At 41.4% G+C, this 23,258-nt stretch overlaps 1 protein-coding gene across 1 annotated transcript in view; it reads left to right on the forward strand.

The window, feature by feature from the left end:
* Positions 1-2,692: 2,692 nt before the first annotated feature.
* The window catches only part of LOC138680971 (cytochrome P450 2K6-like), a 30,489-nt gene continuing 9,923 nt past the window's right edge, over positions 2,693-23,258 (forward strand). Inside the window, exons 1-6 of the mRNA XM_069768157.1 lie at positions 2,693-2,724; positions 6,975-7,171; positions 8,537-8,699; positions 10,441-10,590; positions 17,970-18,130; positions 19,270-19,446. Coding sequence (XP_069624258.1) covers positions 6,989-7,171; positions 8,537-8,699; positions 10,441-10,590; positions 17,970-18,130; positions 19,270-19,446 — 834 coding nt within the window. The 5' untranslated portion in view covers positions 2,693-2,724; positions 6,975-6,988. The remainder of the gene's footprint in view (positions 2,725-6,974; positions 7,172-8,536; positions 8,700-10,440; positions 10,591-17,969; positions 18,131-19,269; positions 19,447-23,258) is intronic.

The following is a 23,258-nucleotide window of genomic DNA, read 5'->3' on the forward strand; positions in this document are numbered from 1 at the left end:
ACATTAATGAGAAAAAATGAACTTTTTTGAATTTAACAAATACTTTCCGTACCCACTGTATAATAAAGATCAGGATTACTAAGATAAATCACAACCAAAAAATCCTTCCGGCTCGCATTAGCCCTGTAGATTTATGTTCTGCTTGGCCACAAAGGTTGACACCCTATAATGACGACCATTGTTATGCTAAACTCAGTGGCCAGGCAGGACATAACTGCTCTGGCAACAATTAAGAGACCACCACATCAAATCCCTGTCATGGGCAGCCCAATCTCCAGACCTGAACCCCATTGAAAACCTCTGGAATGAAATCAGGAGGACATCTTTTAGCATATTCAGGCTCTAGCCCTCCTTGTTATTTTATATAAAGTTGTTTTTTTTGCAAACTTGCTGACTATTGTTTTCTAAACTTGCTTTTTAGTCACAATCAACAGAATTGTGATTGCAGCTCTGTAGTATAAAACAAGCATTCTCTGAGGTTAAAAACAAAAGTTCAATTCATCTTAACTGGTGGTAGAGGAAGATGTCCTGAAGTTGCACCAAGTAAGAAAAGGAGATTCCGAACAGCAGGGTCACTGATTAGCGGTAATTTACGATCAGTGCAATATAACTAATGCAATGTCTGTTTAAATGCAACTTATTTGTGGACAAAATCTATATGTAGATATTCTATATTCTAGATATCTATATATCTACAGTGGGGCAAAAAAGTATTTAGTCAGTCAGCAATAGTGCAAGTTCCACCACTTAAAAAGATGAGAGGCGTCTGTAATTTACATCATAGGTAGACCTCAACTATGGGAGACAAACTGAGAAAAAAAAATCCAGAAAATCACATTGTCTGTTTTTTTAACATTTTATTTGCATATTATGGTGGAAAATAAGTATTTGGTCAGAAACAAAATTTCATCTCAATACTTTGTAATATATCCTTTGTTGGCAATGACAGAGGTCAAACGTTTTCTGTAAGTCTTCACAAGGTTGCCACACACTGTTGTTGGTATGTTGGCCCATTCCTCCATGCAGATCTCCTCTAGAGTAGTGATGTTTTTGGCTTTTCGCTTGGCAACACGGACTTTCAACTCGCTCCAAAGGTTTTCTATAGGGTTGAGATCTGGAGACTGGCTAGGCCACTCCAGGACCTTGAAATGCTTCTTACGAAGCCACTCCTTCGTTGCCCTGGCGCTGTGCTTTGGATCATTGTCATGTTGAAAGACCCAGCCACGTTTCATCTTCAATGCCCTTGCTGATGGAAGGAGGTTTGCACTCAAAATCTCACGATACATGGCCCCATTCATTCTTTCATGTACCCGGATCAGTCGTCCTGGCCCCTTTGCAGAGAAACAGCCCCAAAGCATGATGTTTCCACCACCATGCTTTACAGTAGGTATGGTGTTTGATGGATGCAACTCAGTATTCTTTTTCCTCCAAACACGACAAGTTGTGTTTCTACCAAACAGTTCCAGTTTGGTTTCATCAGACCATAGGACATTCTCCCAAAACTCCTCTGGATCATCCAAATGCCCTCTAGCAAACTTCAGACGGGCCCGGACATGTACTGGCTTAAGCAGTGGGACACGTCTGACACTGCAGGATCTGAGTCCATGGTGGCGTAGTGTGTTACTTATGGTAGGCCTTGTTACATTGGTCCCAGCTCTCTGCAGTTCATTCACTAGGTCCCCCCGCGTGGTTCTGGGATTTTTGCTCACCGTTCTTGTGATAATTCTGACCCCACGGGGTGGGATTTTGCGTGGAGCCCCAAATCGAGGGAGATTATCAGTGGTCTTGTATGTCTTCCATTTTCTAATTATTGCTCCCACTGTTGATTTCTTCACTCCAAGCTGATTGGCTATTGCAGATTCAGTCTTCCCAGCCTGGTGCAGGGCTACAATTTTGTTTCTGGTGTCCTTTGACAGCTCTTTGGTCTTCACCATAGTGGAGTTTGGAGTCAGACTGTTTGAGGGTGTGCACAGGTGTCTTTTTATACTGATAACAAGTTTAAACAGGTGCCATTACTACAGGTAATGAGTGGAGGAAAAAGGAGACTCTTAAAGAAGAAGTTACAGGTCTGTGAGAGCCAGAAATCTTGATTGTTTGTTTCTGACCAAATACTTATTTTCCACCATAATATGCAAATAAAATGTTAAAAAAACAGACAATGTGATTTTCTGGATTTTTTTTTCTCAGTTTGTCTCCCATAGTTGAGGTCTACCTATGATGTAAATTACAGACGTCTCTCATCTTTTTAAGTGGTGGAACTTGCACTATTGCTGACTGACTAAATACTTTTTTGCCCCACTGTATATTCTATAACCCTGTATGTAACCCCTTTCTCATGTACAGCACCATGGAATTAATGGTGCTATATAAATAAATAATAATAATAATATATGTAAACTCCACGTATAGAAAAAAAACTCTCTAGAACTATAACTTTCAGAGCAATATGTCTGAATATCACTGATTTCACCATTGTATTACGGCTCGTCTACAAGAAATTAATTAACAATGGGGAGATATTCAATGTTATTGCTGGAGGAAATATTATAAGGAAAAGTTTTGCAATATCTGTAGATCTTCTCGAGATAGAATGCACCAGGTGACGTCAGTTCAGGGTTTAAATATTTTCTCAGTATTTGCTGCTATATATTAGGCTCCGTGATAATATATTACAGACGGACTGAAGAGACAACAGGCATCCAGCTGTATTCTCTAAATTGCCTGGTAAGCAATGTAGTCTTTCAACTGGTTTCAATAACATTTAAATATGACTTTAAATTGTTTTAAAAAATAATTATAAATTAATATAATATAAAAGTATAATTTCTTTAAAAAATTTACAAAGTAACTATGACAGAGTATCTAATGTAATCTAAAGTATGTAATATTCTCTGTTTATGTTATTCTTGCATTTAGCTACATTGTAAATGCATTTTCCTATTTATGGGAGAATATAAGCAGAGATGACTGATCATGTTCTTCATTAAAGCATCCCTGAAAATGTCGCATTTGATTCTGAATGGGAAGTTACAGATGTTGTCTGATTATCCCATATCTAGGAGCGCACTGCTCCTCTGCCTCCTGCTTGCTGCAGGGAAGGTCCGCTTCTGATGATTGACAGTTTAGACCAGAAGCATGGTGGCACCATTGGTCCAAACTGTGCACTTTCACAAGTTAGCTTTGCTTCTGCAACATCAGAGGAGAGCAGGGGAAACAAAAATGGCTGAGTACAGCGATCCAGTAAGCTAAAGAACTACATGTGCAAGCTCTATAGCAAGGGTTTGTAAGTTTGTGCTCCTTAGCTAGTATACTGGCTGAGACCACACAGCAGCCATCTGGCTACTGGGATAAGGGTGGATTATTCTTAATTATACCAAAGGTATTATTCGTCTGTTTGTTAGGTCCAGGGACATGCACCATTCTTTCATATGAGCTTGTACATTGACTCTTGTTGCTTGTTAATTTGTGGAATGCCTGCTGATTACATATTGCAGAAGCTACCTGCACTTTACTAGTCCACACATCTTTGAGGACAAAAATGAAGGTTGATTGAACAATTGAACAGTAAGGGTTTACATCTCCCCACCTTTCCCAATCCGGTGGGAAAATGACCTGGAAGGGAGTTGTGGAATAGAAAAGGAATCTGCCTTTGTTTTCAGAGAGACTCTGCAGGACATCACCCCAAGTGACCACTGCCCATCACTGAACCCACAAAGAAGTTTGGAGAACCCAGGTTAGGGCAATCAGGTCACCTTGCCATAACTCTCACTGTGCTCAGTCAGCTTCCAAAGCTTGTCGCTACCTCCTCTCTGTGGGTGCCAGCCAAAATTGGGATGCTACTGGTTGGGGCAGTTGAAGACAAAAAAAGAGCACAGCGATGTCAAAAATACTCTGTTGAAAACAAGTCACAATAAATGAGCAAGTGCTAGTCAAAAAATGAAAAAATACAGGGTATTTATTTAATACGTTTTTTTGAAAAAAATGTATCTTAAGCTGCACCACCAATCGCCAAGTTATACCCATAATAGAGCAGTCCTATCTAATGTATATAATCCCTATCTGATGTATTTAAAAACCTGATCATCTGTATAGTACCTGTATAAGCAGGGTTCAGAGAGAAAATTTCCATGTGGACATGCAGGATGGAACAGCTTTAGTGCAAATGGCCCACAAAGGAGTGGTGGACTCCCCAGTCTTGTAGAAACAAGAGAACAAAAATAGAACCAAAACACATGGGCTACTTGCACAGTGAACAAGTCTGTAGAAGCCTGTTCACACCACCAAGAAACTTGAAGACACAAAAAGAGCACAGCGATGTCAAAAATACTCTGTTGTAAAGAAGTCACAGTAAATGAGCAAGTGCTAGTCAAAAAATGAAAAAAATACAGGGTATTTAGTTAATACGTTTTTTTGCAAAAAAATATATATTAAGCTGCTCCACCAATCGCCAAGGTATACCCATAATAGAGCAGTCCTATCTAATGTATATAATCCCTATCTGATGTATTTAAAAACCTGATCATCTGTATAGTACCTGAATAAGCAGGGTTCAGAGAGAAAATATTCATGTGGACATGCAGGATGGAACAGCTTTAGTGCAACTGGCCCACAGAGGAGTGGTGAACTCCCCAGTCTTGTAGAAACAAGAGAACAATTATAGAACCAAAAACACATGGGCTACTTGCACAGTGAACAAGTCTGTAGAAGCCTGTTCACACCACCAAGAAACTTGAAGACACAAAAAGAGCCCAGCAAAGGTCAAAAATACTCTGCTGTAAAGAAGTCACAGTAAATGAGCAAGTGCTAGTCAAAAAATGATAAAAATACAGGGTATTTAGTTAATACGTTTTTTTTTGCAAAAAAATGTATATTAAGCTGCTCCACGCCGGGGGACGCGACAGACACCGGAAGGTAAGTATGTAGTGTTTTTTCTTTTACATTTACAATGGTAACCAGGGTAAACATCAGGTTACTAAGTGCGGCCCTGCGCTTAGTAACCCGATGTTTACCCTGGTTACCCGGGGATTTCGGCATCGTTGGTCGCTGGAGAGCTGTCTGTGTGACAGCTCACCAGCGACCACACAACGATTAAACAGCGATGCTGCAACGATCGGCATCGTTGTCTATATCGCTGCAGCGTTGCTTAATGTGACGGTACCTTAAGTTTTTTAGTAACACCTAATTGTCCAATGTAAACAAGGCCTCATTCACAATGTTATCATTTCACACTTTGAAGGGAACCTGTCCCCTGAATTTGGCGGGATCGGTTTTTTGTCATATGGGTGGAGTTTACATCTTACTTGTGGATTCAAGAGTCAGTTCTTCTAGGAGACAGTATCACACACATAACAGTTGGCATTGGAAAACGTTTGGTCTGCCAAAATATCAATCATGAGTAGTTGTTTATCGAATGGGTTTAATTTACAGTAAAAATTAAATTATTACAAAATTTTCTAAAAAAAAAGTGAGCATGGAATAATTAGAAAGTAATTATAGTATGCAACATTATGTTGATCTGCTCATGTTAAAGGGGTACTCTGGGGATAATAAAAACATTGTACAGTAACTGCCCTCATAGACTAAAAAGATGAGATATCCAGTGTATTATCTTTATAACTCTTGTAATTCATTGTGACACGAGCTGCTCTTCATTGCTCACCCTTTTTTGGGACATTTCAGCAGGGTGCAGTTCCCTGCTGTTGCTATCAGTCAGTCTTCTGATAATAGCTGTTTCTCTGCAGAAAACAGGCGGTGTGGCCTGGCCACCATCTTTCCAGGCTGGCTATTCCTCACAGCAGGGAGCTACACACTGGAGAGTGAGGTATTGCCCCTTACAGTGGGGGAGGTCAGTGAGGAGAAGCTCCTGTCACACTAAATTACAAGTGTTATAAAGATAATTTAACTGCTCTGGGTATCTCATAATTATAGTTTATAAGGCAGGGGCAGTAAAAAATAAAGTTTTATCTCCCCGGAGTTCCCCTTTAAGACAACAATTGGTAAAGTATGGATGAATGAAATATTTAATTTGGTCTGCCAAAATTTTAAACATGAGTAGTTGCTTTTCAAATGGGTTCCATTTACTGAAAAACTTGAAATTATTACTAATCTTTCTAAAAACATGTTGTAAGCATGAAATAGCTAGAAAGTAATTACAGTATGTAAAGTTAGGTTGAAGTGCTCATGTTAAAGGGAACCTGTCACCCCGAAAATCGCGGGTGAGGTAATCCCACCGGCATCAGGGGCTTATCTGCAGCATTCTGTAATGCTGTAGATAAGCCCCCGATGTTACCTGAAAAAGGAGAAAAAGACGTTAGATAATACTCACCCAGGGGCGGTCCCGCTGCTGGTCCGGTCGGATGGGCGTCTCCGGTCCGCTCCGGCGCCTCCTATCTTCTTTCCATGACGTCCTCTTCTGATCTTCAGCCACGGCTCCAGCGCAGGTGTACTTTGCTCTGTCCTGTTGAGGGCAGACAAAGTACTGCAGTGCGCAGGCGCTGGGCCTCTGACCTTACCGGCGCCTGCGCACTGCAGCACTATCCTCTGCCCTCAACAGGGCAGAGCAAAGTACGCCTGCGCCGGAGCCATGGCTGAAGATCAGAAGAGGACGTCATGGAAAGAAGATAGGAGGCGCCGGAGCGGACCGGAGACGCCCATCCGACCTGACCAGCAGCGGGACCGCCCCTGGGTGAGTATAATCTAACGTCTTTTTCTCCTTTTTCAGGTAACATCGGGGGTTTATCTACAGCATTACAGAATGCTGCAGATAAGCCCCTGATGCCGGTGGGATTACCTCACCCGCAATTTTCGGGGTGACAGGTTCCCTTTAAGTGACCAACTCTGTAGAATATGGTGGAATGAAAGATTTCTGAATCTGAAATCCTACCAAATCCTGTGATCATCAGTGGTTAGGAAGATGCATGTCATTAGCTGTACACATTACACTGCAATGAAGGACTCTTATTTCTCCACCACAGGTTCTTCTGAGGACATGTTGCCCCTCGATCCAGTCACAGTTCTCTTGTCCATTGTAACATGCATTTTCTTGGCAACTGTTATGTATAAACAGAAGGAACGTGTTCACCCAAATTATCCTCCTGGTCCAAAGCCATGGCCAATAATTGGAAATATTCTCAACTTGGATGTACAGAAACCTTACTTATCATTTCAAGAGGTAAGATCTGGAGATCATTGACTTTTCATCATCTGTAGATGCCTTCCAAGGCTGAGAATATCTTAAAACAGATGATAATACATACATTATAAAGCAATTGGTTGTCAATTGGTTGATATGGCTTAAGACTTGATTGGCCATCTTGAAAGACCATAATGCTGATCAGTCATCTTATACATATCTCCAGTGCCTTAAGACATCTTAAAGTTTAGTGGTGAATTATAAGGTAGACCTGTAAACAGAAACAGATCTATTTCTCATATTCATGTAGGGTTAAAATATCTACTTACTAGCATTGCTCTATCACTGTGAAACTACCCAAGGTAAGTAATTACAGAAAGTAGCATTTGAGATCAGATACAGGCCAGATCACACACTTAAGCCTCTCTTCCAAATACACAGACAACGGAGTCATAAATAATCAAACAGGTATGTGACACACCCAGTAACAGAGCCTTAGCTTGAGAAGAGTGTTGGTTCCTCTGGAGCCCACCACTGAGCTCCTGCAGACGAATAGTAGACAGAGTGAAAGAACTGCATATCTATAGGTACTTGGAGATGCTTCAAATAGGATTTATTGACAGTATTTAATATTCATTAGTTACACCGTGTTAAGTACAGTATTACGTAACGTTTTGGGTGAAAACCCTTCATGAGACATATAGGCTATGTTCACTGCATATAGGTCGATGGAATTCAGGGTGCGGCGTAGGATTTCCCCAAACAAGGACAACCAGGATCCAGCTGAATTAAGGCCCTCTCCCTTGATCCCCTTGACCTATATGCAGTGAACATAGCCTATACATCCGATGAAAGGTCTTCACTCGAAACATTGGTAATACTGTACTTACAGCAGTATAACCAAAAAATGTGAAATATGGTTCAATAAATATCTGAAGCATCTCCAAGTACTTTTAGGTATGCCGTACCTCTACTGTGTCTCTACTATCAGTCATAACTGGAACACGTTACTTAGGGTCCCTGCTGATGGTTTTGCCAAGACTTTCAGTTATGCCTCTGATTATTAAAAATATTTTACACTGTTAATAATTGTTAAGTCCAGCCCTTTTTCAAGTTAAAAGTATTGTGATGGGATTGAGGTTCTTGCGTATTAGAAGCAGCAGACTAATTCTTCAGTGTTGCAGTTTACAACTTAGGAACATATTTCAGGTGACAACTACTTGAGTATTTGCATACTTACAAACATTTTGAATTCCAAATCATTGAGTAACTGTAACCTTGCTTTCGTTATGCCCTGAAAAATTAGAAAAGTAAAAAAAAAAATGTTAGAAATACTAAATTTGAGTAAACTCCAACCTTCTGTGGTCCAGTTAAAATATTGCAATTGGTTGTATGTACTTGCAGCTTGCAAAGACGTATGGTCCAGTCTACAGTATAAAGATTGGAGTTCAGGAGATGGTTGTATTGTCCGGATATGACGTTGTGAAAGAAGCTCTTGTGAACCGAGCAGAGATGTTCACCGACAGACCGAACATACCTGTTTTCATTGATTATTCGAAAGGCAACGGTAACATTTATATGTTCTGTTATTATCCTTTTTTATGCATCTGGTTGGAAAAATTAATAAGTAGAGATGGACCACCCATGTTTTTCAGCAATTTTTGCTTATTAAACGACTGCATTTTGGACTGAATTCTGGCTCCTTATTTTGTGTCCGAGAAGCTACAATGAGCAAAGAATTTCCTTCTGATAAATTTAAATAGTAATGCATAGTAATCATTCATATGTACTACATGGATGACTAAAGTCTACCAGAATTAGAGATCCTGAGTGAGGTTTGCACCCTGATGGAATCCATATTTCCTAATAAGCATTTGGATATTGTAATGACACAACACTAAGGAGAGCTCTCAAAAAGGGAAATCGCGATATAATGCATCGCCCCATCTGGCCCCGATCTGGGCATATATACTATAGTCATACTTTTTTTTTTTTCCCCCAGAGTGTTTATTTAAGTGAATCAAGGCTAAAATAAGCACAAAAAAAAAAACAAATGAAGGAAAAAATGGAAATCGAAATGGAGGCAATAATGCTATGATATTTGGGGGGTTTTGATCAGTGACCACTGGGTTTCACTGGCTGAGCCAAACGACTTGCCACATTGCATTGAATCTGTAGAGATTGGCTCAAGGTATGAACCGTAGATGTTTTTACGTGACCGAGCACAAGAGCCACACAGGCTCAGCACTACGAGTCCTGCCCAGTCAATAACATGCAATAACTTACATGCCAAAAGTTTTTGTTTTAAATATGCATCTGAGAGATAGTAGGGTGTTTACCCCTTAAAAGCGGGGTTTGAAATGGCATTGATTGGTCAATGTTAGTTTTATAAAAGCCATTGGATTGCCCAAATTTAGTCAGTGGAATAAAGAGCAAAACTGTAAATCACTTACATTGTGAGGAAATGTTGTCTTACCCCTGTAAAAATGCCCTGGATGCTAAATGTCTCCATCCTCTTTGTCCAATTTATCGTGTAGTTGCAGAGTCAATTTTCCTCTTAAAGGGAACCTGTCACCCCGAAAATCGCGGATGAGGTAAGCCCACTGGCATCAGGGGCTTATCTACAGCATTCTGTAATGCTGTAGATAAGCCCCCAATGTTACCTGAAAGAGGAGAAAAAGACGTTAGAGTATACTCACCCAGGGGCGGTCCCGCTGTTGGTCCGGTCGGATGGGTGTCTCAGGTCCGCTCTGGCGCCTCCCATCTTCATTCCAAGACGTCCTCTTCTGATCTTCAGCCACGGCTCCGGCGCAGGCGTACTTTGTCTGTCCTGTTGAGGGCAGAACAAAGTACTGCAGTGCGCAGGCGCCGGAAAGGTCAGAGAGGCCCGGCGCCTGCACACTGCAGTAGTTTGTTCTGCACTCAACAGGGCAGACAAAGTACGCCTGCGCCGGAGCCGTGGCTGAAGATCAGAAGAGTACATCTTGGAATGAAGATGGGAGGCGCCGGAGCAGACCAGAAACACCCATCCGACCGGACCAACAGCGGGACCGCCCCTGGGTGAGTATAATCTAACGTCTTTTTCTCCTCTTTCAGGTAACATCGGGGGCTTATCTACAGCATTACAGAATGCTGTAGATAAGCCCCTGATGCCGGTGGGCTTACCTCACCCGTGATTTTCGGGGTGACAGGTTCCCTTTAATGAACATCTCCATCTATTAGACTGAGGCCCATTTAATGCAATATTATTTTACACAAGGAAAGGATTTTGAGAAGATGAAAAATGATTTATTATGTCTATTTCACAGGTATTGTCTTCTCTAATGGACATAACTGGAAAGCCATGCGACGGTTTACTCTTTCCACATTACGTGATTATGGTATGGGGACAAGAGCCATAGAAGAGAACATTAATGAGGAAGCCAATTATCTAATAAAAATATTTAGATCCTACAAAGGTCAGAAAAAAAGTATTATTATACTGAAATGTATGTATGTATGTAACTGAGTGCTAAATAGTGATGAGCGAGTGCACTCCTTGCTCGGGTGGTCTCTGAGTGTTTGTTAGTGTTCGGAGATTTAGTTTTCATTGCCTCAGGTGAATGATTTACATCTACTAGCCAGGCTGAGTACATGTGGGGGTTGCCTGGTTGCTAGGGAATCCTCACATGTAATCAAGCTGGCTAGTAGCTGTAAATTATTCAGCTGGGGCAATTAAAACATAGTAACATAGTAACATAGTAACATAGTTAGTAAGGCCGAAAAAAGACATTTGTCCATCCAGTTCAGCCTATATTCCATCATAATAAATACCCAGATCTACGTCCTTCTACAGAACCTAATAATTGTATGATACAATATTGTTCTGCTCCAGGAAGACATCCAGGCCTCTCTTGAACCCCTCGACTGAGTTCGCCATCACCACCTCCTCAGGCAAGCAATTCCAGATTCTCACTGCCCTAACAGTAAAGAATCCTCTTCTATGTTGGTGGAAAAACCTTCTCTCCTCCAGACGCAAAGAATGCCCCCTTGTGCCCGTCACCTTCCTTGGTATAAACAGATCCTCAGCGAGATATTTGTATTGTCCCCTTATATACTTATACATGGTTATTAGATCGCCCCTCAGTCGTCTTTTTTCTAGACTAAATAATCCTAATTTCGCTAATCTATCTGGGTATTGTAGTTCTCCCATCCCCTTTATTAATTTTGTTGCCCTCCTTTGTACTCTCTCTAGTTCCATTATATCCTTCCTGAGCACCGGTGCCCAAAACTGGACACAGTACTCCATGTGCGGTCTAACTAGGGATTTGTACAGAGGCAGTATAATGCTCTCATCATGTGTATCCAGACCTCTTTTAATGCACCCCATGATCCTGTTTGCCTTGGCAGCTGCTGCCTGGCACTGGCTGCTCCAGGTAAGTTTATCATTAACTAGGATCCCCAAGTCCTTCTCCCTGTCAGATTTACCCAGTGGTTTCCCGTTCAGTGTGTAATGGTGATATTGATTCCCTCTTCCCATGTGTATAACCTTACATTTATCATTGTTAAACCTCATCTGCCACCTTTCAGCCCAAGTTTCCAACTTATCCAGATCCATCTGTAGCAGAATACTATCTTCTCTTGTATTAACTGCTTTACATAGTTTTGTATCATCTGCAAATATCGATATTTTACTGTGTAAACCTTCTACCAGATCATTAATGAATATGTTGAAGAGAACAGGTCCCAATACCGACCCCTGCGGTACCCCACTGGTCACAGCGACCCAGTTAGAGACTATACCATTTATAACCACCCTCTGCTTTCTATCACTAAGCCAGTTACTAACCCATTTACACACATTTTCCCCCAGACCAAGCATTCTCATTTTGTGTACCAACCTCTTGTGCGGCACGGTATCAAACGCTTTGGAAAAATCGAGATATACCACGTCCAATGACTCACCGTGGTCCAGTCTATAGCTTACCTCTTCATAAAAACTGATTAGATTGGTTTGACAGGAGCGATTTCTCATAAACCCATGCTGATATAGAGTTACACAGTTATTCTCATTGAGATAATCCAGAATAACATCCCTCAGAAACCCTTCAAATATTTTACCAACAATAGAGGTTAGACTTACTGGCCTATAATTTCCAGGTTCACTTTTAGAGCCCTTTTTGAATATTGGCACCACATTTGCTATGCGCCAGTCCTGCGGAACAGACCCTGTCGCTATAGAGTCACTAAAAATAAGAAATAATGGTTTATCTATTACATTACTTAGTTCTCTTAGTACTCGTGGGTGTATGCCATCCGGACCCGGAGATTTATCTATTTTAATCTTATTTAGCCGGTTTCGCACCTCTTCTTGGGTTAGATTGGTGACCCTTAATATAGGGTTTTCATTGTTTCTTGGGATTTCACCTAGCATTTCATTTTCCACCGTGAATACCGTGGAGAAGAAGGTGTTTAATATGTTAGCTTTTTCCTCGTCATCTACAACCATTCTTTCCTCACTATTTTTTAAGGGGCCTACATTTTCAGTTTTTATTCTTTTACTATTGATATAGTTGAAGAACAGTTTGGGATTAGTTTTACTCTCCTTAGCAATGTGCTTCTCTGTTTCCTTTTTGGCAGCTTTAATTAGTTTTTTAGATAAAGTATTTTTCTCCCTATAGTTTTTTAGAGCTTCAATGGTGCCATCCTGCTTTAGTAGTGCAAATGCTTTCTTTTTACTGTTAATTGCCTGTCTTACTTCTTTGTTTAGCCACATTGGGTTTTTCCTATTTCTAGTCCTTTTATTCCCACAAGGTATAAACCGCTTACACTGCCTATTTAGGATGTTCTTAAACATTTCCCATTTATTATCTGTATTCTCATTTCTGAGGATATTGTCCCAGTCTACCAGATTAAGGGCATCTCTAAGCTGTTCAAACTTTGCCTTCCTAAAGTTCAATGTTTTTGTGACTCCCTGACAAGTCCCCCTAGTGAAAGACAGGTGAAACTGCACAATATTGTGGTCGCTATTTCCTAAATGCCCAACCACCTGCAGATTTGTTATTCTGTCAGGTCTATTAGATAGTATTAGGTCTAAAAGTGCTGCTCCTCTGGTTGGATTCTGCACCAATTGTGAAAGATAATTTTTCTTGGTTATTAGCAGAAACCTGTTGCCTTTATGCGTTTCACAGGTTTCTGTTTCCCAGTTAATATCCGGGTAGTTAAAGTCCCCCATAACCAGGACCTCATTATGGGTTGCAGCTTCATCTATCTGCTTTAGAAGTAGACTTTCCATGCTTTCTGTTATATTTGGGGGTTTGTAACAGACCCCAATGAGAATTTTGTTACCATTTTTCCCTCCATGAATTTCAACCCATATGGACTCGACATCCTCATTCCATTCGCTAATATCCTCCCTTAAAGTGGACTTTAGACAAGACTTTACATAGAGACAAACCCCTCCTCCTCTCCGATTTTTACGATCCTTTCTAAACAGACTGTAACCCTGTAAGTTAACTGCCCAGTCATAGCTTTCATCTAACCATGTCTCGGTTATTCCCACTATGTCAAAGTTACCTGTAGATATTTCTGCTTCTAGTTCTTCCATCTTGTTTGTCAGGCTTCTGGCGTTTGCGAGCATGCAGTTTAGAGGATTTTGTTTTGTTCCAATCTCCTCACTGTGGATTGTTTTAGAAATGTTCTTACCTCCATTCTGAGTATGTTTTCCTGGGTCGTCTTTGTTCGAGTCTAATGTTTTTCTTCCCGTCCCCTCTTCTTCTAGTTTAACGCCCTCCTGATGAGTGTAGCGAGTCTTCTGGCGAATGTGTGTTTCCCAGGTTTGTTGAGGTGTAGTCCGTCTCTGGCGAGGAGTCCTTCATACCAGTAATTCACACCGTGGTCCAGGAATCCAAATCCTTGTTGTCTGCACCATCGTCTTAGCCAGTTGTTTGCATCAAGGATCCTGTTCCATCTCCTGGTGCCATGCCCGTCTACTGGAAGGATAGAAGAAAAAACTACCTGTGCATCCAGTTCCTTTACTTTCTTCCCCAACTCTTCAAAGTCCTTGCAGATTGTCGGTAGGTCCTTCCTTGCCGTGTCATTGGTGCCAACATGTATCAGAAGAAATGGGTGGACGTCCTTGGAGCTGAAGAGCTTTGGTATCCTATCGGTCACATCCTTGATCATCGCACCTGGAAGGCAGCATACTTCTCTTGCAGTTATGTCCGGTCTGCAGATGGCTGCTTCGGTGCCTCTCAGTAGTGAGTCTCCCACCACCACCACTCTTCGTTGCTTCTTGGCTGTACTTTTTGCTGTCACTTGTTGCTGTGTGCCCTTTTCTTTTTTGCTTGCTGGTATTGCTTCATTCTTAGGTGTGCCATCTTCATCCTCTACAAAGATTTGATATCGGTTCTTCAGTTGTGTGGTTGGTGATTTCTCCATGGTCTTCTTGCTTCTTTTGGTCACATGCTTCCACTCATCTGCTTTTGGAGGTTCTCTGACACTTTTTGCACCTTCTGTGACCAGTAGAGATGCTTCTGTTCTGTCTAGAAAGTCTTCATTCTCTTTGATGAGTTTCAAAGTTGCTATTCTTTCTTCCAGACCCCGCACCTTTTCTTCTAAAAGGGCCACTAGTCTACACTTCTGACAGGTGAAATTGGATTCTTCTTCTGGTCGATCTGTGAACATGTAGCACATGCTGCAGCTCACCATGTAGGTTGTCACATCTGCCATGTTGCTCCTAGATCCTGCTGACTTGCTGTGTGTTTTCCTTCTTGTGTAATCTACTCAGCCAAGCTCTCTTGCAATAATGTTCTACAGGCAAAAATTCGGTTTGGTGATGCTTTCGAAGCAGCTGGTCCCGGCTGTACCCAACGATCTTCTAGCTTAGGGAGACTTCGCTTCTCCCAGAAGGCACCTGGAATATGCAAATTAGCCTCCTGAAGCTTGAATCCCTGGTTTGGTGATGCTTTCGAAGCAGCTGGTCCCGGCTGTACCCAACGATCTTCTAGCTTAGGGAGACTTCGCTTCTCCCAGAAGGCACCTGGAATATGCAAATTAGCCTCCTGAAGCTTGAATCCCTGGTTTGGTGATGCTTTCGAAGCAGCTGGTCCCGGCTGTACCCAACGATCTTCTAGCTTAGGGAGACTTCGCTTCTCCCAGAAGGCACCTGGAATATGCAAATTAGCCTCCTGAAGCTTGAATCCCTGGTTTGGTGATGCTTTCGAAGCAGCTGGTCCCGGCTGTACCCAACGATCTTCTAGCTTAGGGAGACTTCGCTTCTCCCAGAAGGCACCTGGAATATGCAAATTAGCCTCCTGAAGCTTGAATCCCTGGTTTGGTGATGCTTTCGAAGCAGCTGGTCCCGGCTGTACCCAACGATCTTCTAGCTTAGGGAGACTTCGCTTCTCCCAGAAGGCACCTGGAATATGCAAATTAGCCTCCTGAAGCTTGAATCCCTGGTTTGGTGATGCTTTCGAAGCAGCTGGTCCCGGCTGTACCCAACGATCTTCTAGCTTAGGGAGACTTCGCTTCTCCCAGAAGGCACCTGGAATATGCAAATTAGCCTCCTGAAGCTTGAATCCCTGGTTTGGTGATGCTTTCGAAGCAGCTGGTCCCGGCTGTACCCAACGATCTTCTAGCTTAGGGAGACTTCACTTCGCTTTAGTGTTCAGAAATCTCTGAACACTAAAAAATACTCGGAGATCACTCGAGCATGCTGGGGGAACCCGAGCAACGAGTATACTCGCTCATCACTAGTGCTAAACTATTAGTACATCTTGTCATGGCCATATCTCCTACACTGCAAAAAAAATAAAATACTACACCAACTGCACAATACTAAGCTCTATGAGAAAGAAAACAATTACTTTAATTCTTCTCCATATAAAAATATGACTTCTATAAAACTGCCTCTTATGTACAAGAATATAACTACTATAATACTGCTCCTATGTATAAGAATATAACTACTATAATACTGTCCCTATGTACAAGAATATAACTACTATAATACTGCTCCCTATGTACAACAATATAACTACTATAATACTGCCCCTATATACAAGAATATAACTACTATAATACTGCTTCTATGTACAAGAAAATATCTACTATAATACTGTTCCTATGTACAAGAATATAACTACTATAATACTGCCCCTATGTACAAGAATATAACTACTATAATACTGCCCCTATGTACAAGAATATAACTACTATAATACTGCTCCTATGTACAAGAATATAGCTACTATAATACTGCCCCTATGTACAAGAATATAACTACTATAATACTGCTCCTATGTACAGGAATATAACTACTATAATACTGCTCCTATGTACAGGAATATAACTACTATAATACTGCCCCTATGTACAAGAATATAACTACTATAATACTGCTCCTATGTACAGGAATATAACTACTATAATACTGCTCCTATGTACAAGAATATAACTACTATAATACTGCCCCTATGTACAAGAATATAACTACTATAATACTGCTCCTATGTACAGGAATATAACTACTATAATACTGCTCTTATGTACAAGAATATAACTACTATAATACTGCCCCCTATGTAGAAGAATATAACTACTAGAATACTGCCCCTATGTACAAGAATATAACTACTATAATATTGCCCCCTATGTACAAGAACATAACTACTATAATACTGCCCCTATGTACAAGTATATAGCTAATATAATCCAGCAACCTATTTAGAATCTTTTATTTACCATGATAAAGCCTCAATGTACTGAAAGGGGTTTTCCCACATAGAAAGTTAATTTTAGTCAATAGATCTTTGAATAGTAATACGTTCTCCATTTTGATGTGTTTAAAAAATTGTTTCTTTTGCTGAGATAATCTTATACATGTGCCCCTGCTGTGTACTGTGTAATGTCCATGTCTCACCGTACAGGGATATTGTCTGTTTATATCACAGGTCCTGGGCAGGGGAGGAAGCAAAAGAGTATACAGACAGAACAGTATGGGATCTCAAATTATTCTTTCTTTATGGTAAAAAATTGCTTGAAAACTGGCAGTAAAATGCTTTGTCCCGCAAAAGAATCAGCTGTGATCTTCTGCTGTAATGTCTGTATAGTCTTTTGCTTCCTCCCCCTCCCAGGAGCTATGATGATTGTACAGTCAGACAGCCATTACACAGTACAAAGCAGGAGCACATTTAAAAAATTATCTCAGCACTGGAAAAACATTTTTTAACACATTCAATTGTGAAACTTATTTTTATTCCAAGATCTATTAATTAAAATGTACTTTGTTAATGGATAAACCCCTTTAACTATTACTACTAATGGGAACCGGTCTCCTTAAAAACACTGCTTAGCTGCAGGTATAGCATTAATCTGTAGTAAATAGGATATAGCTCATGTTAGGCTGGTCTCATGCAAGCTCGGCTGCAGGGAGAAAATGAGCTTATATTCTCCCTGCAGCCGATCACTTCCAGTCACAAACAAGCTGCCGATATGCTGCCAGTCAAGGTGTAGAGGGAGCGATAACAGCATGCTGACTGTGTTGTGACTGTTACTGCCCCCTGAGCTACTCCGATAACTGGAAACAAGCGGCTGCAGACAATATATAATATCTGTATTTTTTCGCTGTAGCCGCTTTTCCAGTTACACTGCCACACATGAATTTTGCCTGCAGATAAACAAAGGTTTCATAAGTGACAGGTTCCCTGAAAGCTCTCTTCTTTATTATCTTAATATATTTCTGTATTTCCTTACAGTTGTCAGGAATCTATTTTTATTTTCTGTCTTCATACTGATCAATGAATTCAGCCTTCAGCTTTCCAATCATTATCCTCCATTTTTTTTGCTGTTCCTTTAGGTGAACCCTTTGACAACACCATGATGATGAACACTGCCGTCTGTAATATCATTGTATCTATGTTATTCGGCCATCGCTTTGACTATGATGACCAAAAACTTCACAGACTTTTGAAATTAGTAATGGAGTTGGCCATGATTGCTGGTAGCCCCATGGCCTTGGTAAGCTACTGATGTGGTAAATGGTTGCAGAGTTCGGCAAAGGGTGTGGGAGGGTGCACCGTCTGCTGTCAAAAGTTGCTTAACCATCACACCATCAACCATTTTTATGATTTGCTTACATTTCTCTCCTTCTTAACATCACTGTAGAGCTCATAAATTGGTAGCAACGGTCAAATGCTGTGTAACTATGACATGACTGCTAGAGACTTTCAACAAGGACAGGGGGCACGGGCTGAGAGGAAGCTCTTGACCGGAGGTGGATGAGTAAAGATTTGGTTATATACAATGGGCAAACCAGTGACTGAATGCAAAAAATATATTATTAATCTTGCATAACCAATTTAAAATGGGACAAAATTAACCTTGAATTAATCCTTCTACTCCATAGCGCAATATCTGCCATATGATGGAGCGAGTAGATAAGTCATAACATGCAGGTTGCACGCTTCCAGCGTAGGGTAGTTGTGATATTGGCATAGCTGCCATGAGAAACCACTGAGTCGTGGAGAGAGACTCACTAAGTTGTGAAACCCCATGACTTTAGCATTTGTGGTGGGAGGCTGTATGAGATGGTAACCTCATAGTGGCACGGAACTGTGCCTTGTTGGAGAAGACTCCGAGGTGAGAACTACAGAAGATAGAGGTCTCTTTTGCTAGACTAAGAACTTCTTGTAAGGATGTAAGTCTATTGTTCCCCTGTAAGTGTAGGCCAAGGCAAAACCCAATGTTGTTTACTGGGTGTAAAACTATATCCTTAATAGAATTCGATAAATTTGAACAGTTTGGACGCAATTGGTCAAAGTATGGGGTAACTCTTTGAGGTACTAAAATATTTTTTTTTTCCAAAGTATGAGCGGGGTAGACTTGAACCCAGCCAGAAATGTCTGCCCTGTAGTCTAGTGAGAGTCCTTAGGGTTGAAGTCCAGCTGAGTAACCTCGTATGGTCAAGATAGGTATTGTCAAACCCCCAAAACACAAGAAATAAATAATCAGCCATCTTTCTGAGTACGGAGAAAGTTAAAGTTTTGCATCATCAATTGGAAGGTAGTGGGAATGGTACAATGTATGTAATACTGATGAGTTGTTACACCCATCAATACTCCTAGATGCAATGACTTCATATGCATTTCCCTCCACAGTTGTACAACGCATTTCCTTTCCTGATGCGCTGGTTTCCTGGAACTCATAAATGTATCCAGCAAAACGTTACTGAATTACATTCATTTGTTAAAGAGGTCTTCACCAAACAAAGGAAGGAACTGGATGTGAATGACCAGAGTAGTCTTATAGATTCTTTTTTGGTCAAGCAGAAAGAGGTAAAGTAATAAGATAGATGTTTGTTTAATAATACTGGTTTTCTGGGGCGAAAGGAGAAGGTTAATATTTGCTGAGCACGGCAAAAAGGCAGAGTAAGAATGCTGGGACCCCTGGGAATCCAATCTTCATGATATAATGCAATAAAACCAGTTTTGTCAAAGCTTTAAAAGGTGGAGGTCAAACGTCTTTGAAACATGGACAGCATGCGAAGAAAAGTTCGGCTCTGTCCTCCAAGACAAAGTCTTGTTCTTTATTCAAAATGATGGGCATAGACAACATTTAATAACATGTGTCAAAACATATTCTTATGCATTTCCAAATTAATTCCTTAATCATAGCTATGAGCTATGGTGACACTCTTGACCTGAGCTAACTGCTTGTATATTTCAATGGAAAAGTTATTTCAAGTTTTGAGTCCTGACTATCAGTTTGGATATTGTGATACGATCACTGTCTATTTTTATATTTCATGGACATGTAAATTTAGGTTAAAGAGTTTGTCCACTATTTTTACTATAATGATCAATCCTTAGGATCGGTCATCAATGTCTGATCTGCTGGGGTCTGACACCTGGCACCCTCCAGATCAGCTGTTATTGGTTTCAGTGATGGTGGCAGCCATCCAGAAGTGCTCACTTGCTGAGCTGCTCCATCTACTTGTAGTGCAGTACCAAGCCCCGAACACTACAAGTAGATGGAGCTGCTCGGCAAGTGAGTACTTCCGGCCGGTGCCGACACCGATAACAGCTGATCTGGAGGGTGCCAGATGTCGTACCCCAGCCTATCAGACATTGATGACAGATCCAAAGGTTGGGTCATCAATGTAAAAATAGTGGACAACCTCTTTAAGCAAAATTTACATGTCCATGAAAAATAGACAGAGCTTGGATCACAATAACCAAACTGACAGTAGGGACTTGGTCTGCAAAGAATTAGGAAGAATGGATGCCAATATTACACCAGCCACCAGATCAATGCTGCCTGTGATTGGCTGCAGCAGTCAGATGACTTTGTGAAGTGTATCACCATATAACATCTGATGACGCGCTGCTCAAATCGCCTGACTGCTGCAGCCAATCACAAGCTTCAGTGGTCAGGCAGCTAGGGGCAACGGGGGCATCACTATTTCCTGTCGCTGCAAAGACTACATTGTGGCCTGTGTTGGATGCTAGTGGATGCTGATGAGTGAGTACGGTTGAGTTTTCCATTTGGTACAAATCCAGTTTCCTGAGCAAAACTTTGTTTTGCTGAGACAAACACTTGAACTCGTGTGATCCAGTGATCTGTTGCTTTGTAACTTAATGCTATTTCCTGGGTGGATTCTATGATATCATCACGGGACCAATAGGGAATTTTTAATGCAAGAATATTACAAAATAGTATAGATCACGTCAACATATAGAAAGGAATTAAAAATGAAAATGACTTTGTCTTTGGATCACCCCCAACTGTGACAATGTGACAATGCTTCTGGGTCATGCCTTGGTCGAAAGAAAGCCATAAATTAGATGTCTGTCAACGGAATGATTGTTCGGCCGATCGTTTGGCTGGCAGCCATCTCTGCTGCTTCTCCCAAACCCATTAGGGCTGATCCAGCAGAGCGCTCCTGTCCTTTCTATGAGAGGTCCGCTGCCAGTCTGCTGCCTTCTCAAATTATTTTTTATCTAATCTCCATCTATAGATAACCACTTTTACTGGGCCTTATTTCTCCTTTGATGCTTTAGTTCATTTTAAGCCAGTCTTTTAATGCTTTGTGAACAATATCTTCTATGACATTTTCTATCACAATGTCTTATTTTATCCTGGTGATAGTCTGATCTAATTGAAAGATCAAAAATTCTATCAGCCCAAATGTTTGATCAGTTTAGTTCAGGTGCAGCACTCTAAGATTGAACCTTTCACCAGGTTTCTAAAGAGTGGCCATCATTTTTCAGGCCTCTTTTACACCATTCTGGCATGTTGTATATATGTCTCCAATCCTCTCTGCATAGCACAGAAAATAGCTTTCATGATACCCACAGACAGAGCGGTCCGGTTAAATGGGCATCTCTGGCCTCGATCTGGGACCTCATCTCTTCTTACAATTGCGGTCCTTCTTCCCGCTTCATGTGGATGATGCGTCCTATGCCATCCACACAGTATACCACAATTGCACTCCTGCTTAGGTGCACTTCTCTCTGCCTTGACGAGGGTAGAGTACTGTAGTGCGCATGCGCCGTGAAAGGCCACACAGTATCGATGACTCTGAAGTGAAGCCGGCACATGCGCACTATAGTACTTTGGTTGTTTAATTTACTGGAAGGAATATGGCAGAGAAGAGAGGTGAGAAATTCCAAATTAAATCTAGAGGTCTATTACTCATTAAGACATTCAATTTAAAGGACCCTTTCAAACCTTACTGGATTCCTTCAAGGAAAGGCTGTTAGTGGGAGGGGGGACCATTCTCTGTATTCATAAGATCTCTAGACCACAACTTTGTTCTTTGTTCATAGTCTCACCCCTGCTCAGTCTTCCTGGGTTATGGTACCATTTCATAGCTTGGGTTATTCGATAGCTAGCTACCATTTACAACTGACACTGACTGATGATATCCTTTCGTCGTACATGTATGGCGATTTATAGAAATCACCTTCCTCTAAAAGAGTAAAAAAAAAATCCTCCTCTACACATTCATCTGCCACCAGCAATTCAGAAGGGTAGGAAAGAATCCCCTCAACTCCAAAATCCTGACAGATTGTGCTCTGGTGTAATGTCAGTAAGGGGCGACAACAAGCTTCTTCTACGATCTGCTCTGTGCTGTCCCGAGAGCTTCAGTGCCCCGTGGGCCACAGTTGACAGCCTCAAGGGCTCCATGTGGCGTCAGACCATGTGTTAGAGATCAATGCTTTAATGCAGTGGTGGGCAATTAATTTTCCTGAGGGGCCACATGAGAGACCGCGACTGTTGTCGAGGACTGCACCAATAAGCCGAAATTAATTCTGCTCAATATTAACATCAATATTCACATGTAAAGCGCCATGGAATAAATGGCGCTATAACAATAAATAATAATAATAATAATAATATATTATAATTATTATATTATTGATAGTTATATTAATATTAATTGTATCACTTAATATTGAGCAGAATTAAGTTGACATCCCCTTATATATCATTTGAACCCGAGTACAGGCCCATTTGTATATCATATGAGACCCCCACAGAGCCTTATATGCTGTAAGAGCCCCCACATAGCCTCCCTATATACAGCATGAGCCCCACACAGCCTCCTTATATAATGAATGAGCCCCACACAGCCTCCCTATATATGGCATGAGCCCAACACAGCCTCCCATATACTGCTTGAGCCCCACACAGACTCCCCATACACAGCGCGAGCCCCACACAGCCTCCCCATACATAGCACAAGCCCCACACAACCTACTCTCATACTGCATAAGCCCCACACAGCTCCCAATGGGAAGAATGAGGCCTCCATAGCCTCCCCTTGTGCAGGACAAGGCCCCCATTGTCTCCCCTACTGCAGCACGAGGCTCCCATAGCCTTCCCTTGTGCAGCACGTGGCACCCATAGCCTCCCCTTTGAAGCACAGGGCTCTGTAGCCTCCCTATGTGCACCACGAAACCCCAATAGCCTCCTCATGTGCAGCACAACACCCTGTAGCCTCTCTATGTGCAGCACAATGCTCCCATAGCCTCCCAATGTGCACCAAAACACCCCTATAGCCTCTCCATGTGCAGCACAACATGCCTATAGCCTCCCCATGCACAGAGCGACACCCCCATAGCCTGCTCTTGTGCAGCACGAG

The sequence above is a fragment of the Ranitomeya imitator genome, chromosome 5 (genome assembly GCF_032444005.1).
Source record: "Ranitomeya imitator isolate aRanImi1 chromosome 5, aRanImi1.pri, whole genome shotgun sequence".
In the NCBI taxonomy this organism is placed as follows: domain Eukaryota; kingdom Metazoa; phylum Chordata; class Amphibia; order Anura; family Dendrobatidae; genus Ranitomeya; species Ranitomeya imitator.